Source organism: Equus przewalskii, chromosome 6, assembly GCF_037783145.1.
Source record: "Equus przewalskii isolate Varuska chromosome 6, EquPr2, whole genome shotgun sequence".
NCBI lineage: Eukaryota > Metazoa > Chordata > Mammalia > Perissodactyla > Equidae > Equus > Equus przewalskii.
The window spans coordinates 48,884,279-48,903,328 of record NC_091836.1 but is presented as its reverse complement, the minus strand read 5'-3'; the positions used below and the strand labels follow the sequence as shown (position 1 = coordinate 48,903,328).

At 45.1% G+C, this 19,050-nt stretch overlaps 2 protein-coding genes and 1 long non-coding RNA gene across 4 annotated transcripts in view; 2 read left to right on the top strand and 1 right to left on the bottom strand.

The window, feature by feature from the left end:
* Positions 1-12,971: 12,971 nt before the first annotated feature.
* On the bottom strand, positions 12,972-16,809 carry LOC139084137 (uncharacterized). Of its 2 annotated transcripts, none has more exons than XR_011541485.1 (3): positions 16,299-16,809; positions 15,981-16,097; positions 12,972-14,364 (listed from the first exon to the last, which is right to left on the bottom strand). It is a non-coding gene; the product is annotated as an uncharacterized lncRNA (long non-coding RNA). The 2 variants fall into 2 exon arrangements; XR_011541486.1 differs by having other exon boundaries at positions 15,981-16,161; positions 16,299-16,670.
* LOC103562324 (zinc finger protein 709-like) overlaps positions 16,753-19,050 on the top strand; it is a 29,696-nt gene continuing 27,398 nt past the window's right edge. The window contains exon 1 of the mRNA XM_070625377.1: positions 16,753-17,108. The gene's annotated coding sequence lies outside the window, so the exon portion shown is untranslated. The remainder of the gene's footprint in view (positions 17,109-19,050) is intronic.
* The window catches only part of LOC103542999 (zinc finger protein 709-like), a 161,142-nt gene continuing 159,105 nt past the window's right edge, over positions 17,014-19,050 (top strand). Inside the window, exon 1 of the mRNA XM_070625439.1 lies at positions 17,014-17,108. Coding sequence (XP_070481540.1) covers positions 17,106-17,108 — 3 coding nt within the window. The 5' untranslated portion in view covers positions 17,014-17,105. The remainder of the gene's footprint in view (positions 17,109-19,050) is intronic.

The following is a 19,050-nucleotide window of genomic DNA, read 5'->3' as shown; positions in this document are numbered from 1 at the left end:
AACCAGAATCCTTAAAATTGAGTTAAGTGTGCCACCTTTGGGCACACCTGCTTATTTTATATCTAAGAACTATGGCCCCGGAAACTATAAATGTCTACAAAAATGGCACAATCTTACTAAGATTTTTTTGTGTCCTGAGAGCTTGGGTTGGTACCGATCAGGTTGGGGGCCCCCAGAAAGGCTGATAAAAGTGTAAGTTGCACCCGATGTGCAGCTAGATCAGGCTGGACAGAAACATGGGTGATGCTCCATTTACAGCTAAGGGTCCCACCCAACTGCTGTCGGCTTTCAGGAAATAACAATGGCTATTAAGAGGAATGTTCAAATTAGACAAGATCATTTGAAAAATGCAGGGCCAGCCCTGGTTAAGTTTGGTGTGCTCCACATCAGCAGCCCAGGTTCAGTTCCAGGGCACGGACATATACCACTCATCTGTCAGTAGCCAAGCTGTGGTGGCAGCTCACATAAAAAAAAAGGAAGATTGGTAACAGATGGTAGCTCAGGGTGAATATTCCTGAGCAGGAAAAAAAAAGAAAGAAAGAAAGAAAAGAAATGCACCTAAAAGCTTCTGCAAGGCAAAGGAAATCACGAACAAAATGAAAAGGCAACCCAAAACTGGGAGAAAATATTTGCAAATCATATATCTGACAAGGAATTAATTTCTGAAATATATAAAGAAACCATACAACTCAACAACAACCACAAAACAACCCAAACAAAAAATGGGCAGAGGATATAAACAGACATTTTTCCAAATAAGATATACAGATGGCCAACAGGCACACAAAAAGATATTAAACATCACTAATCATTAGGGAAATGCAAATCAAAACTACAGTGAGATATCACCTTACACTGGTCAGAATGGCTATAATAACCAAGACAATAACAAAGGTTGGAGAGGATGTGGAGAAAAGGGAACCCTCATACACTGCTGGTGAGAATGCAAACTGGTGCAGCCACTATGAAAAACATAGATGTCTCAAAAAATTAAAAATGGAAATACCATATGACCCACCCATCCCACTACTGAGTATTTATCCAAAGACCTTGAAATCAACATTTCAAAGAGACTTCTGCACCCCTATGTTCACTGCAGCATTATTCACAATAGCCAAGATGTGGAAACAACCCAAATGCCCATCAAGAGATGAATTGATAAAGAAGATGTGGTATATATATACAACGGAATACTACTCAGTCATAAAAAAATACAAAATCATCCCATTTGCAACAACATGGATGGACCTCAAGGGTATTATGCTAAGTGAAATAAGCCAGACTGAGAAAGACAAATACCACATGTTTTCACTCATATGTAGAAGATGAACATACACATGGACAAAGAGAACAGATTCGTAGTTACCAGAGGTGATGGGGAGTGGGGGGTGGGTAAAAGGGGTAAAGGGGCCCATATATATGGTGACAGATAAAAATTAGACTATTGGTGGTGATCACAATACAGTCTATACGGAAACTGATAATAATGTACACCTGAAATTTCACAATGTTATAAACCATTATGACCTCAATAAAATAATAAAAAAAGAAATACACAGAAAATAAAAGCTTCAAAGTGCCAAAAATAGATTATTGAATGTTTCCTTGCAAATATTAATGAAAAATTAAAGATATAAGACATACTTAAAACAAGACTACGTGCCCATACACTAAAGTTCACCAAGTCAATGGCCTGACACACACCCCCATATCTACCGTCAAAGGGAGGCCCCCACACAGGCCCTTCTCAATGCTGATGGGACTCTGATGGATTTTCTCATAAGTCACTACATTATTCCCTTAAACAGCCAATAGAAACGACAATCAAAATTAGAGAAAAAGTTTGCCAAATTGTGGTAAATATCAGAGCTACACCCTCTACTTTAAACCCCACTTGGAGCCTGCAGCTCCCAGGGATCCTGGGAGAAGCGGCAAAAGTCGGCTTTGGATGAGAATTCTTACAGAGCCAGCTCTCCTGGACCACTGTCTGTAGGGCGCAGTGGCTAACGAGAGCGGGAAAGAAAATTCCACACTGTCCCTTCCTTTCCAAATTCAATCCAACTGGTCACTGATCCTTTCTCTCGCAAAGACAGCTAGTGCCTTCTTGTTTCTCTTGCTTTATGCCCTAAAACCTAGCTTGGCTTTCCATCTGCCTGGGACGTGCAAGTTGTTGGTTCTTTCTTTTGGCTATCTTTGGGAGTGAGTCTAGATCTTGTGAAGCTATCTTTTGCACCCTCCTTGGGGATGCCTCTTGAGTCCAAGAGGTTGTTTGATATTGCCAGAAGCATTCACTGCTTGTCCTGTTTCTCCTGAATGAAAGCTGGCAAGATATTCTAAAGGATTTAATAACTTTATAACCAGAAATTTGGCCAAATTGCAAGGTGATATCCAGAGCCTGATATTAAAAAAAAAGAAAATTTTTTTTTGCCTTCTCCTCTAAGCTAAATGTCCCCAGAGGAAAGAAAAAACATTCCAACATAGTCAGATGGGTGGGTCAGTCTTTTAGCATCCAGGCTACAACCCAATTCTTTGAGGAACTGAGAGCAACTGTCCTGGCCTCCCAAATCCTTACAAAACTAGAAAAGCGGCTCTACAGGCAGTTAAAATTTCTTTACCAATTCCAAAACCTGCCCAATTCATCCCCAAAGGCTTATAAATGATTGACCTTAGGAGATCAAAGTCCTTCTTGGACAAACTGACATCCCTTCCCTGTGCCTCTGAGATGCAAATGTGAAAGTATGAACTCAGGGAGGTCATTCTTACCAGAAGAAAAATGAAAGGGGGAAGGTCATTTGAAACTTGGGCAAATAAAAGTCATTTTAGGGGCCGGTCTGGTGGTGCAGGAGTTAAGTGCACACATTCCACTTCGGTGACCTGGGATTTGCCAGACATGGCACCGCTTGGCAAGCCATGCTGTGGTAGGCGTCCCACATATAAAGTAGAGGAAGATGGGCTTGGATGTTAGTTCAGGGCTAATCTTCCTCAGCGAAAAGAGGGGGGATTGGCAGCAATTAGCTCAGGGCTAATATTCCTCAAAAAAAAAAAAAAAAAAGAGATCTTAGTATAAAATGTGAAACTACAATACTCCTAAAAGATAAAACAGGAGAAAACCCAGAGGACCTTGGGTTTAGTGATTAATTTTTAGTTACAAAATCAAAAGCAAGACCCAAGATAGAAAAAATGTCTGACTTCATTAAAATGAAAAGTTTCCCCTTAGTTAAACACAGTTTTAAGAGAATGAAGGCACAAGCCACAAACTGACAGAAAATCTTTCAAAAATCACTTATCAGATAAAAGACTGGTACCCAAAAGATCCAAAAACTCTTACAACGCAACAAAAAGAAGACAACCCAGTTAAAAATGGGCAAAAGATTTGAACACACACTTCAGCAATGATATACAGATGGTAAAGCAGCACATGAAAACATGCTCAAAATCATACGTCACCAGGAAATTGCAAACAAAAGAAGAATGAAATATCACCAGACACGTTAAAACAGCTGAAATTAAAATGCTGAGAACACAAAACGATAGTGAACATGGAGAGCAACAGGGCCCCTCATTCATTGCTGGTGGGAAGGGAAACTGGTATGCCTACTTTGGAAGAAAGGCAGTTCCTTAAATCTAAGACTACTCTTAGCATGCAATGCAACAACGATGTTGTTCAAACTTACCTAAATGGGCTGAAAACCAGTGTTCACGAAAACCCTGCATGTGAATGTTTATAAGGAGCTTTATGCATAACGGTCAAGATCTAGATGTAACAAAGATCATTCAATAAACGAATGGAGAAGCAATCACTAGAACATCCATAGGATAAATATTCTTCAGAGATGAACAGAAATGAAGTTACCAAGCCAAAAAGACATGGAGAAACTTTAAAATAACGTTGCTAAGTGAAAGGAGCCAATATGACAAAGCTACACACTGTAGGATTCCAAGCATGTGACAGTCTGGAAAAGACAAAAGTACAAGAAGCTGAAAGATCACTGATTGCTAGGGACTTGGGATGGGAGGGAGGGAAGAATGAATAGGTGGAGAGATTTTTAGGACAGTGCAAGTGTTCCACATGATAGAGAAATGATGGAGACATGCCATGTGACATTGGCCAAAGCCCAGAGATTGTATAACAGTCAACACTAATGTAAACTATGAACTTTCACGTGTCAACTTGGCTCATCAAATGTCACAAATGTACCACAGTAACACAAGATATAAAATATAGGGCAAACTGTGTGGAGGCAGAGGGGTTATGTGGGAAATCTCTGCACTTTTTCTCTTTTTTAATGATGTAGTTGTTTATTTTGAACATAAAGTGGGAAAAAAATTTTGAATACTACAGTAGAAATAGAGTTCCAGAGAAAAACAATCCAGTGTACTGTGATTCTTTGTACTTTCTGATCAAGTTTTCTGCAAATGTAAAACTCATCTTAAAAAGTAAAGTCGACTAGGAAAAAAAGATAAAGACAGACACATTACTATTCACCCCTGATGACTGACTGATGACAGAAACAGACCATCTTTCACTCCAATAATTTGAACTTATTTCAGTAAGCCATAATGATGCTCTATAAGACCTGAATCATGAGACTTGGAAGAGAGGAGAAACTTCCATTGATTGCCTTGTTAAGAGCCCAGTGCTGTATATTCTGAGAAGTGAAGTGAGTGCCTTTGTTACTATCAGTAGTGTCTGGAACTCCCACGTGGATAAAGAGTGTCCTGGTGGGGCTTTGTGTGTGGCCTTCCTATGTGTAGAGACAAGTGTTACTTTGGTTTACATTGTAGGTAACTGTGAGGCAAGAGATCCCCAGAGTTCTTTTACCACAGTCTTTGATGTCTGCAAGTGGAACCATTTCTCATTGATGCTAAGATGACTGCTTGATGTATGGTCAGTGTGGTGACCCTTGGGTCCAGTCCTTCATCAGTGATGTCACAATTAAGACATGAAAAGCCACAATTCCGCCTGAGCTCCATCATGGACAAATGTGGTGATGTCATCCCTAAGTCTATGAACTCCCACTGCTTTTCACTCAGGGAATCCTAAAGATGTCTCCAGGGAGCCTGGGGTCTGGGAATGGGGTGACCTCTTCCACCACATGGCACCTGACAGGAGACTGAGGACAGGGAAGACCACCCCCTCCTGCAGGTAGGATATCCCTGAGGGCCCACCTGGCTCCATCTTGTCTCCAGTGGGTCTTGGTAACCATGCTGGGCTCCTGGAGGGCTACTTCCAGGTCCCAAGTCAAAAGAGACTGCTCGATACATGGTCCCATGCACAGGGCCATCTATTTTCAGGACAGCCTTGTAAGTAGAAGTTATTGTAGCTCTAATGGTGTACAGTGTGGGGCCTGGGGCAGGTTCTTGCATCAGAAGCCCATGGACAAATGAAGTCCATCAAGGCCACTCCAGGAGGCATGACAGAAGGTCACTGAGGCCTCTATAGTGAAGGAGTCTCTGAGGGCACTAACAGGGGTGTTGCTTGTAAGACAATTTGAAGAGTCTCCAGCTTTTGTACTGGGGATGCCCATTCGAAGTGGAAAATTTGCAAGTAACAGCACAAATGGAGTCAAGTAAAATTGTAAACAAGAAATATATTGCCACCAAATATAAAGAGACCCTAGCAGGTGTTGTGGGTGCTGAGGGGAACAACAGCTATTTCTACATGGTGTCAGAGGAGCGGGTCTCAGATTAACAAATAATTTCCGGAAATTTAACTAAGCTGTCAGGCGTCACATGTATGAGTGGGAATGTCCCATCCATTTTTTGTGGTCTTGTTTTTTTAATATTTGTGTGTCCTGAATGCCCTCAGAGGAGATATCATTAACATAATGTTGTACCTGTGTTCTTGGAGGAACCAGGATGAGTTCAGACCCCGCCTGCAATGACTGTAGGAGGGCACAGCTGTGGAAGATCCATGAGGATAACCCAGTAAAGGGGCATTACGTCCCTTCAGAGGGGAAGGCCCAGTGCAGCTGAGAGGCTGTGGACACAGGACTGGACAGAACAGACTCAGCCAAACCTGTGATGGCTGGATATTTATCAACTGTTAAACGGTTGTAGTCAGTAATTTCTACGATGTTGGAGATGGGGTGTAGAGGTCTCTGTGGTGCAACCAGCGTCAAGTTGAGGTAAACCACTCTGAGGTGTCAATCATTCTCTCCAAGTTTAATAACAGGACAAACTGGGCTATTAAAAATAAGCACTGGGAACAATCAAGCCTTCACTATCTAGGTTTTCCAAACAGTTGTCAATCGTTCAAGGCCCCGGGTAATTTACAATGGGCCATGTTAACTACTTGATTTATGGGCTAAGGTTTCTGGGGTCCCAATTTTTCAAGCAATTTGTAAGTGGCAAAGACTTCATTCAATTTTAATTCTTGCTCGTTGGATCAGAGCTTCCCAGTTCACTATTGGACATTTCAGAACAATGAGTGTTATGACCATGGAGAATTTAGGCAAAATCATAGTTCTGATGGCTAACGACGAAACATTTGTCCTACTTGTCCTCTGTATTATATTCATTAGCACCCTTAAGATCCTTAAATTTAGTGGGATCCCAGGTGTAACTGTAATTTGACACCTAGTATTGACTAACTGCTTGAGGTTTCTGAATCAGTGCATTACATCAGAGAGCAAAATTAATTCAGAACCTGTTGTACAGGCCCAAAAATCAAGCAGTGTGCCTTTATCTGTTTTGTTATGTAAATCCTTTCAATATATTCTGGGTTTCCAATTGGGTCAAATTGTGGGCCTTTGTTTCAGTATTTTATTTTGTTTTCTTCCTCCTGATCATTCTTGTTTTGTTTTCTTCATCATGGGATACACTTCAGGGGAGGTAGTGCCTCTCCACCCTGGTGTTTATAAATTTTATTACCCCTAAGAGCCTCAACACAGTGCCATCAGGGTTGGGAGGCTCCCTCATGACAACTGGTTGCTTTCTAAGGTTTAAACCCTGGGACTAAGTCAGGTTTGAACTAATCCCTTGTGCCACAGGGGTGCCATGGGTGTTGTCCCCTATAACCCTGAAGGTCAGTGTCTTTGTGGCAGTAGAGGGAGGGGCAGCAGCAGAGGTACTGAAGGGGCCTGGGGAGCCCTCTGGTGTTAGAAGTGTGGACTCAGCCTGCCACCTACTGCCTGCCTTTCTCCCTCTCTTCTCTCTCTCTCTTTTTTTTAAACGACAGCTGTTTCAGGAGTGCCCATCTGATGGATCCACCTCTTGCAAAGGGCACAGTCCCTGTCTACACCCCATCCCTGGGGTATGTCAGGCCAACACAGCTTCTGTCACAGCTTCACACTAACACACAGATAAATCCCAACAGATGCTGACCCAGGACTCATTTAAGGAGGCCCCAATCCCATAGTCCTGCTCCCAAATGCAGATAAATTCGTCAAACTGCCAACTCTGCTCAGCTGAACCTAGAACTGAGGTTGGTGGGTCGACAATGCAACACGGGACAGCACAGCTCCCAGCACAGCTCCCCAGCAAGCAGCAGCCCACAGCGCATGCCGCCACCAGGCAGCAGAGCAGGGGAGCAAGTCAGAGCAAGAGAAGACAGACCCACGGGTGGGGTCATGTCTGGACATGCTGCTCAGGGAGCCAACTGTTATGGTCACCTGCAGAGGGGTGGTTCCCTTGTTGACACTGATGCCAGGGTGGCGCGCACACACATACACACATACACACACAGTGTAGGAAAAGGCTTAGGGCTCACATAACAGAGGTCTGAGGGGAGGGCAGGGCAGGCCTCTCAAGCAGCTCTGACAGGGCTCAGAAAGCAAGGAATGGAGCCTGGCCTGGGGCTTCACTGGGCCTGGGGGTGGGGCCAGGGTGAGAGCTCTGCACACAGGCACGGGCTGGGGTGGTGGGAATCTCCTGCCTGCTCTAGAGGAGAGAGCACCCAGGCTTCCTCCTCAGCTTGTCCAGGTGGGGGCACAAGGGGAGGAGGGTGGGTGGGGCTTAAGCTGTGAGAAGTCACCCAAAACGTGGAGTCTGACTGCTCATTACAAGGATAAACATGTGTAAGAAAAATATGGCTTTTCAATTGATTGATTTATATAAAGAAACACTAACAGGAGCCTCAAGAAATGATCAAAACTTATTTGGGGTGACTGAAGTAACAGTGCTGGAGGGGACCAGGATATGGCCATGAGTCTTCTTAACTTAGACTCTGCTGTCTTACAGAACTATTTGAAATAAAGAGAAATTTATGTATACTATAGTTTACTCTTTTATTTAGTCTTTTATTTAATTCGAACTTTCATGCATAGGAAACTATTCTAAGATTCAATTCCTTTAAACTCTATTGGTTACAAAAGTGTACACCATTCCAAATGAAAAATTTTAAATCTCTTTCTAACTAAAACGACCTGCAGCATCCTAGTTTCTCCTTCCCCCATAGCTCACACTGGGGTATTTTCAGGAATAAGCAGCATATTATAATGCAATAGGGGTTTGAGTTTAGCTGCTTAAAGATAGTAGGATTTTCAGAGATTTATATGAGTTTTCAGAAGTTTCCTTCACATCAATTAAAACAGAAATTCAATTGCTTAGCTTTTAAACTTCTCTGTTCTCTAGGGACATGCACACACAAAAACCGATCTAAAAATGAAACATGTACCTGAGAACTTCAATACATTCATCTCAAATCTTGAGGTTCTCTGGCCTGAATGGAACAAAAATCCTATTTGTTTCTAGAATTTTCTTTCTTTCCTCATATCCTACCTCTCAATGAACTCACAATTTCAGGGCCCAAGTGCCAAGGGAAACTAGAACCAAAGGGATGCACTAGTCCATCGATAAAGGAATCCAAAGGAAAAAAACACAAACACTGGAATCAGCTCAGATGAGCAGCCTGCTTCCCACAGGACAGAAGGAAAGCCACGGTCAGAAGCTTCCATATTCTAAGGAAAAAGAAAATAAATAAATTAATTAATTAATTAATTAATTTAATTAAAAAGGTGCCAGCCCTGCGGCCTAGTGGTTGGGTTTGCACACTCTGCTTTGGCAGCCATGGGCTTTGCCGGTTCTGATCCTGCGCAGACCTAGAACCACTCATCAAGCCATGCTGAGGCGGCGTCCTACATGCCACAGCTAGAAGGACCCACAACTAAAATATACAACTACGTACTGGGAGACTTTGGGGAGAAGAATGAAAAATTAAAAAAAAAAAAAAAGACGACGACGTTCTCATATTCCTGACTCTCCTGGTGGAGACAGAGCCCTGGAGGGGGTCAGTCCCTGGAGAAGGAGGGGAGGGCACCTGAGCAGCCACAGGAAGGAGCTCTGGGAGCCCCACACACCCTCCTCTCCCCAGGGAACAGTGCACATGCTCCCTCTCTCAGGCTCCATTCTCACAGTGGGGAAACTCAGCTGGATTCAGTTTAAGGTTCTGACCCAAATAGACCCCAGATTATCGGGCCCTAATTCAGGACACAGAGCTCCTGACTCTCACAGATTTCCTCAGTGTAAACAAATTACTCTCTGAGTACACCCATACTGTGGATGCACAACTCCAATTATGTCTAGAAACAGGCCCAAGGAAACCACAGCTACAACCTCAGAAAGGGTGTCACTTCCCATCCCATGAGCACGTGCGCCCCCAGCTTTCCAGGGCTCTGCAGCTCCTCTCAGGATAAAGGCTCCTTCCATCGGGGTGTGAGCAGTAGGACACCTGCAGGGGGAGGCTCCCCAGGAAGGACAACTGGGCCTTCAAGGCCTTCCCTCTGCAGGCCCAAGGGGGTCTTAGCTTAGACTCACTGCCCTCAGGCCTCTGCCCCCACAGCAGTTTTTCTGGACATCATTGATATTTTAAATACACAAACCCAGTGCTTCTAAAACATTCAAACCAGTCTTTATTTGGAAATGAGAGAATAAAATTGTATGGTTCTTTGCTGGCTCAACAGGAAACCTCACAAGAATGTATTGCATACTGGAAAAAAGTGATATTAATTATTACTTCCATGAGAAAAAATTTTTACAAACTATTAATCATCCTTGCACACTTCAGGTCTGCAAGTCTAAGCCCTGGAAATCCATCTGAACTCACCTGAAATAAAACAACAGATGTCATAATGTTACTATCACCCTCAGTGGAGGAGAAAAAGAAAATTATTGAATCAGGCAATATAAAACGAACATTTTATTTTTTCTGAAATTAAACTCTTTCTTCCCTCTCGGGAGATATTTCATACTGTCTTTCAAGCTGTATTGACTAAATACTTTTTTTCATTGCAAAACTGAGACTAAATTAAACAGAATGTATCTTTTTGAGGTGATAAACCCAGGAAGGGGCAGTGCTGAAAGGAGAGATCACCCAGAATATTTTGTCGAGAGGAACCTGCACCAAAGGTCTGACAGCTGCATGTCTGCGGCCCGGACACAGCCTGGGAGGAGAGGCGGAAGGAGTTCACACAACGCGCTTCCAGGTGGATGCGCTACTTTTTTCTCAAGTAAAACATTTATGAACGAGGAATAAACTCTCTTAAAAGGGCCGCCCACTGACTATGGAAAAATGATAAACAATTAAAATATCGGGTCTCTTTGTGGTTGATAATGATGCTGTGAATCGGAGACGGGAAGCTGGCGTTCGGGAACGTGAGGAGGGATCTGGGATTTTAGGGATTTATTGTCGGTCCTGGAAGAGCTGGGGGGACAGGGTCATGGATTTGAGACGCTGCTCCCCAAACATTTACAAAACTCAGGAGAAAACGGGTGCCCCCTGTGGAGAAAGGAGGCCCTGGGGACCCACAGACCGCAGCCCCTCCGCGCACGGACCCCGGAGCCCGAGGCCCGACTGTCCTGCGGGCCCTCCCGCGGGCGCCGCACCGTCTGGGACACGCGGGGCTACGGGCACACAGCGGGCCAGAGACGCTCCGGCCCAAGTCGCCGCGCGCAGGGAACACAGGACGCCCGGGGCCCGGCTGCCGGCCCCGCCCCCACGCTGCGGCCGGAGGGGCCTGAGGGCCGAGCGGCGCCACCGCGGACGCAGAGCCCGGAGGGGACCGCGGGAGTCCAGGTCCGCCCCGCCGCTTCCCACCAGCCCCTCCTCCCCGTCTCCGGAACCTCTAGGCCAAATTTTCACCATTTCTAATTTTCCAGGATCCCCGGGGGTCCTCTCTACGATTCGGTAGAGGACGCAGCGCGACAGAGTTGACAGCAGAGCAACCTGAGGCGCGGGCGACTGGAAGGACCGGGATGCGACAGGAAGTCGGGAGAGGTTGCGGGGCGTTGCCCCGCCCACCTGCCCTGGAGCCGACCCTGATTGGACAGTTGGAAAGGACCCGCCCCCGCACTCCTGAGTGACAGCAGGACAGAGAACGTGTTTTGTTCTTTAGTAAGCGCATCTCTTTTCATTATATATACTGGGAAGTGACTTTAAAAATGTGAGTGTGTGTAGAGGAAGCTCCATCTTTGACTTCAGGAGTGTTCCATGGAGAAAAGTTGATTATATTTCCACGGAGGTGACGGCTCTGTCACCTCACCAGAAAACACTCAAACTTGTCTGCTTGTGGAACTCACACATGGTGTTAACCCTAAATCTCCACATTTCATGTATATTTTGCTGGACTGTGACTTTCGTTCAATAATGTTTTGTTAAGTATAGTGTATGTATTTACACAACGTTCAGCAAATTGACTCCCTCATTAGTTGTAGTAATTTTCCAGTTATTTTATCTTTAGTTTGTCAAATAAACAATGCTGTCATATTTGTTTTTTCCATCTTATTCATCAGTTTGATCATTGTGTTTTCTGACATGAAGTTAGAGATTAAAGCAATGATAAATACTTGGAGTGGAAAGAAACATCTGTGATGGTTGTCTGGATTGCCTCCTCCTTTCGATGGGCTGCCTCTCACACAGCAGCTCCTCTTCATGCTCTGCTCCCAAACATCTTCTATGACTACCAAGCTGACCTGGCAGTCATTGTGCCTAAGAGTGACCACAGGATTTTAACATCATAAAGTGACTAAAAATACTCTGGCACCATCTTCAGATTTCAACCAAGAGCAAGGGCAATCTATTCCATAGTGGGATTCCATAAGGCTAATGGAGAAGAACAAAGTTGTATCTGATTCTAACAGAGGGTCCATCCTAGTTAGTGAACCATTACTCCTAATTTCATAATAGGAGGTGAAGTGTGCTTGGTGGCAAAGCTTGGTCTGAGTCAGGCAGCCTGGTGATGAATCGAGCCCCCTCCTACCTGCCTGTGAAAAGTCAGACAAGTCACTCAGCTCCCCTAAGTCTCAGTTTCCTCTCTTATCAAATAGGATCATACCAGTGCTTCCCTGTTAGAAGTCTGTGCAGATGAAAAGGAATGTCAACCCACCAATGGTGCTGAGTGCAGTGCCTGACACTTAGAAAGCTTCCCCAAAGTGCCTTTACTATTAGTGTCAGCATTCCTGTTACTAATCTCACTGTCATTGTCAACATCAACTTTATAACGACTTAGCAAGCGGAATTCTCTCAGTGGAATCTACATTTCACACTGCAGATGACCCAATGGTTCCTTGACATGTAGGGTTGCAACTGGCCTGTAAGATTATGGAGAACTAATGCTTTAATCAAGTTCTGTGAGGACTACTTTGATTTCTTCTATGGGTGCTTACTTTCCCATACTTTGAAATCTTTGCTAAATAAAAGCTGTGATAACTAGTTTTTGGTGATTCATGCCTTCTCCACTAGACAGAACAATCTGGTTGATCCTTCCTCCTGCCACTACCTCAGACACCATGTCATAGTTCAGTGAGACCAGGAAGAAAAAATAATTTTAAAAGTGCAAACATATACTTGAGATTGTGCCATTTAAAGGTACTTCATTCTTCCCAGCACAAGAAGGATCAGTTGCTCTCCCATTTGCATCCAGAGCTAAGAGCATTTTGGTTCACGACCTCAAGAGTTCTTCGAGTGCCATCTAAAACTGACTCCCATATGTGGAGGGCAAGGAGAGACTGAAGAAAGATGCAGATCACTCTAGTTGGGGAGGTGGCAGATTTAATAAGCAAGGGAACTTATATATGAGGCTTCTCTTAGGTGGGGCCAGATGAGTAGATCTCTGAACCCATCCATCAGAATCTTACAAGTTTATATAGAGGCTTTAATGGCATTCAGTGATGAGTACAGTCCAGATGGTCTCAACAACACATTATTCTCTCCAGGCTGCATCCTTGAAATGGCTCTTAGTTTGAGAACAGTGGGTGGAGTGTATATTCCAAGGACAGGGGAGTGGGTAAGGAGGCTCCAACTGCCTGGCTTCAGCTGGAGGGTCAACCAGTGGTCACATCCTCTCAAAGACCTGTTCCAACAGAGAAGCTTCTTGAATCTTGGGTAACTCTTCCAATTTGGGCCATTTTTCAATCCATGGGAAACCTATCTCTCTCCATACCTAAAAATAACTCCCTGTGCTTCTTAAGGGGAGCTCTTTCTTTGGCTTAGAAGACCACCTTGTAGGATATTCTTCAGTTCTCATGGCTTCCCTCAGTGCAGGTGGATGCACCAACACTCTAAGTGTATCCTGGCCCTCATGTTTGCCATGATGGAGATAAACAGGAACCATGAGCTCTTACTAAACACAACCTTCAGACATCATGACTATTGTGCCAATCACGGTGAATAAAGGACCTTTGAGAGCACCATGATGTGACCTCAAGACGGAGCCAGGCTGTCCCTAATGTTACCTGTGAGAAGCAGAACAATTTATCGATTCATCAGTGCAGGAAGCACATCCCCATTTTCTGCCCAGATGAGGCCGCTACTGGAACTGTACAATTCCCACAGGTGCAATGAAAGTAGGGTGGGGAAGGGCAGTGATGAAACGTAGTTTCCTCAGCACCATGTTTCTGACAGTGTGTGAGAGTGGAGCCAGACTCATGCATCTTCCCTGGTGAATGCACATTCTTAGAATGGTGTGTCCTTTATTTGAGTTGGAGATGAGGAGTTAGAAAATAAAAAACACAGGCATTCCTGACTTAGGAAATCAGAGTGGTGTCTAGGAAAACTGCTTCTAGACTATGATTTTCCTGATAGTTCTTAAAGGGAAGATGAAAAACAGAGAATGAAATGGAAATATCTTCTCCATCTCTCAGTGCTTGATGCTGAATACCCACAGAACTTTTCTTCCTACGTTGGATGGTGACTGATGGATGATGCTGCTGCCCAGCAGTGTTCCCCTTCTTTGATGAGCACTGGTTGCAAACAGGGTCCTTCTTTCCTGTTTTCATTGAGATCACTTCTGGTTCTGTCCCTCAGTTTCCACCTGTCCGATGGCCCCCAGGGATGCTTCTGTCCCTGGGTCTGGTGGAATTATTGCTGAAGTTCAGGTGGACTCGACAGGTCTGTTTGACGCAGATGATATCAAAGGCGAGCATTTGCTAAGGGAATTGGAAGAGGAAATGGTCAGAAAACGTATCTGTTCATACTGTATGGAGAGGATGCCTGTCACGGAGTGATTCCAACATTGTCAGAATGAACGTTACTCTCTAGTATCATAGCCTCACCAATCAGTGAGATGATTATTCAGATGTAAGCAATTTTCTTTTTTTTTAAAGATTTTATTTTATTTTTTCCCTTTTTCTCCCCAAATCCCCCCAATACATAGTTGTATATACTTTGTTGTGGGTCCTTCTAGTTGTGACATGTGGGACACTGCCTCAGCGTGCTTTGATGAGCAGTGCCATGTTCATGCCCAGGATTCGAACCAACGAAACACTGGGCTGCCTGTAAGCAATTTTCTGATGTCTCATTATAGATGGAGTAAATAGTGTAACCACAAGTAAGGGGTGGACCATGACAACAAAGAGTGACTTAACTGCCATGAGAAAGAGCTCTTGCTTATATTTTCCACAGGATACAAATATTTTTATGTCAGAAACATTTTCTGAATTTAACCGTTCTGAATACCCAGAAGTCATTTTCTTCTGAATTGATGGCTTGTTTTTGCTCCCAATGCTCTTACTCTGAATTTGACTGAAGTGTTGGAAGATGCCCACCTAATGCACCCCTGGTGTTGTAACTGAACTCACTGGGTTCTCCTCTTGGTGATTGTGGAGCCAAAAAGAACCACCAAGGCAGAAGTAGGTGATAAGAGGTTCATTACTTGGACAAATAATGGAGAACATGGCGCATCTCTCCCAAAGCAGCGTCTCCCCAAACAACAGTTTGGGGGTCCTTTTATTGTGAGAGCATAGTACAGTTCATGAATATTCAGTTAAGGGAAAAGCAGGAGATCAGGGTTTATTTCCTAACAGTCATGTCCCTTTGAGGCTCATGGGTAGATGTGCACATGCTACTACATACATCGCATGACCTAGAAACAGCTGCTTGGTCTCTCCCAGAGGAGGGGAATTTAAATTGTTAATGAGATTATAATGGAGACGGTTCACTTCGGGTCACTTAGAGCAGTTTGAGGCGGCTAGAACTGCCTTCAGCCAAGCTTGCTTGTGGGAACCTTCTGTGTGACAAATAAAAATGGCAAGTAATAGGATATATTGGAGTATATGAGGAAGCCATTTTGTGTGAACCTAATTCGGCCTGACCTTGTCTTTCCAAAAGGGCCTGACTGAGGCCGTTGAGCATACATTGTATATCTGCTTTAGAGATTCCCTATGGCAAGAGCAAAGGCCCTTGAGATAAAGGTGCAACTTCCCTCCCCCTCCCAACGTTGGCATCTCCTTAAAGATTAAGCATCTTTCTTTAGGCTGGGAACCGATTGCAGTGCTCATCTGTGACTGCCCAGCCCGAGGCAACACACCTGCCACCCCGCGGCGTTCACTGAGACAGCAGACCTATCTGCCGTTTCCATCAAGAGCTGTGCTGACAGAGCAGCCTCGTGACTATTGGAAAACGGACACTTCAATCATATGTGAAACATACTCTTTGAGGGTATATAACCACCCTGTATACCCCCACTTCTTTGGAGTGCTCTATTCCTTTGTGGAAAGACTCTCCTGGGTTATAATCCTCAGATTTAAGCTCAGAATAAACTCACCCTTGGGGCCGGCCCGGTGGCACAGCAGTGAAGTTCACACGTTCTGCTTCTCTGCGGCCCGGGGTTCGCTGGTTCTGATCCCGGGTGCAGACATGCCACCGCTTGGCAAAAGCCATGCTGTGGTAGGCATCACACATATAAAGTAGAGGAAGATGGGCATGGATGTTAGCTCACGGCCAGTCTTAAAGTAGAGGAAGATGGGCATGGATGTTAGCTCAGGGCCAGTCTTCCTCATCAAAAAAAAAGAGGAGGGTTGGCAGTAGTTAGCTCAGGGCTAATCTTCCTCAAAAAAAAAGAAAAGAAGAAGAAGAAACTCACCCAAATTTTCATTTATAGATTGGTTATGGATTATTTTTGTCGACATGTAGTTAGGTTCTTCCAAAGACTTTCCATCTGCAAAACACTCAACAGATAACGTTAGTCTTTATCAGATCCTCAGTACGATTTTCTTGGCCTAGTTCCCTGGTCACCGTATCTGTCTGTGTACCTATTTGGCAAAACTATGTCAGACTCCAGTTGTCAACAAAGATCAAAATGGAGAGAGACTAATTATTGTGTACGGTGAGGTGATCTTCAGTTTTGTGTGTATAAAGAAGCATCGCAGTTCCAGGAGTCCCCTCCCAACACCACCTTTCAAGGCAAATATCCGTGCAGAGGAAGAGTTCTGACCGGCATTCTGCTCAGACACCTAAACTCAGGAGCTGTCAGTCAGAGGCAAGGGGGCGAGTCTTTCGAACTGTCCAATCAGAGGCGTCGCCGGGGCAGGTGGGTGGGGCGAAGCTCTCCAACCACCCGGAAGTTGCTGCTGCTCCAGCCGCGCTGGGGACACGGTCCCCCAGCCGTTAAGGGCTTTACGTGGCTCTGCTGCCTGTTCTGCCCAATTGTGACCTATACCGACCTGGGAGTCATATGAGGGATGCCAAGGGGTCCAGGAAACCTAGAATTAGTGAGATTTTCGGTCCGCAGTCAGGATTGTGAGGAAGAGTGTCTGGCCCAACATGGACTTCCCTTCCCGCTCCTGCCGTTAACGGTCCCTGGTGGCTCTGCCGCAGCCTCTGTCGCGCTGTGACCTGCACTGGCCGTGGGGGTCCTAGGAAGGACTCGGGGGACCCAGGAGCCCTAGAAATGGTGAGTGTGCGGCCCCGGGGTGAGGACGCGGGAGGCGGGGCTGGTGGGAAGCGGCGGAGCGGGCCCGGCCTCCTGCGGTCCCCTCCGAGGTCTGCGGCCCCGAGTCCGCGGTGGCGCCGCTCGGCCCTCAGGCCCCTCCGGCCGCAGCGTGGGGGCGGGGAGGGCAGCCGGGCCCCGGGCGTCCTGTGGTCCCTGCGCGCGGCGACTTGGGCCGGAGCGTCTCTGGGCCGCTGTGCGGCCGCAGCCCCGCGTGTCCCAGACGGTGCGGGGCCCGCGGGAGGGCCCGCAGGACAGTCGGGCCTGGGTCTCCGGGGTCCGTGCGCGGAGGGGCTGTGAGTCCCCAAGGCCTCCTTTCTCCTTGGAGGGCACTTCTTTTCTTGTCAATTTTCCATATATTTGGGAAGCAGAGTCTCAAACCATGACCCTGTCCCCCAGTCTAGATCTTTCTGGGGCTGGCAACAAATGCCTGAATTCCCAGTCTCTCCCAGCATTCCCAAACGCCAAGTTCCTGACTCCGATTCACAGCATTATTATCAACTATTTGTGCTACTGGTGGATTTGAAACAGACCCAATGTTTTCGTTATCATTTCCTCGCAGTCAATGGATGGCTGTTTTTAAAAAGATTTATTTTGTGTGTGTGGATGTTTTCCATGAGTGAAAAGTAGCCTATAACTGTGTGAAACTACATTGTATGAAATCCTTGTGCCTCCCCCACCAGGATCTTTCTGGGCACAGACATCTTTTGGGAAGTCCTTTGGGTGGAAGTTCCTCTTGAGAAACTTTTTGGATCATCTGTCCTGTCCATGCTGTCCTTACCTAAGTTAGTCACCTTTAAAAGATTTATTCTCTTTATTTTAGTCTCCGTTTTTCAAATGAATAAAAATTTATTTAATCAATATGACCTGAAACAATATAAAATATTTCTGAAGAGGCAAGAAACAGGTTAGTTTCAGAAAAAATGAAAGATTCCAGTTTTACGTTGCATTCGCTAATTTCTTCTTTCCCTTTTTTCCTGCCGTGGTAGGTAGTAATATTGTGAGGTCTGTTCTTTTATTTTGGGTGAGTTCAAGTAGATTTCCAGGGCTTAGACTTGCAGACCTGAAGTGTTCGTGTATGAACACTTGTCATGAAAATAATACTACCTTAGCATCTTTTTTTCCCCTAGAATGCAATACATTATTGTAGGGTTTCTTGTTGAGCCAGCAAAATGCCATAGTTTTCTTCCCTCGTTTCCGCATAACGAGTGGTTTGAGTGTTTAAGCTGGATGGTTCAAACACTGGGTTTGTGTATTTAAAATATCAATGATGGTCCAGAAAACTCCAGTGGGAGCAGAGGACTGAGGGCCATGAATCTAAGCTAAGGCCCCCTTGAGCCTGCAGAGGGAAGGACTTGAAGGCCCAGTTGTCCTTCCTGGGCAGCCACCCCCTGCAGGTGTCCTACTGCTCACACCCTCATGGAAGGAGCCTTTATCCTGAGAGGAGCTGCAGAGCCCTGGAAAGCTGGGGGTGCGTGTACTCATGGGGTGGGGAGTAACGCCCTTTCTGAGATTATAACTGTGGTTTCCCTGGGCCTCCTTCTAGAAATAAGTTGGAGTTTTGCATCCACAGTGTAGGTGCACTCAGAATGCAATTTGTTTACATTGAGAAAGTCTGTGAAAGTCAGTTCTGTGTCCTGGATTAGAGTCCATTAATTTGGGAAATCATCTTGATACTGGCTCAACACAAGGTTGGCATGAGGGAAGCCATATTGTAGAAAACAAACCATATTGTAACTTTGAATGACCTCTCATTTACTAACCCGGACATGCTCTGTAGATTTTATGGCCCCTCCCAGCTGCTATAATTTGATAACTTTATTCTTTTGAGTTACTTAGAAATGGGATGACCCCTAGGCAGAGAGTCTACGCTGATCAATGACAACTGAAAGATATATATAGGGTA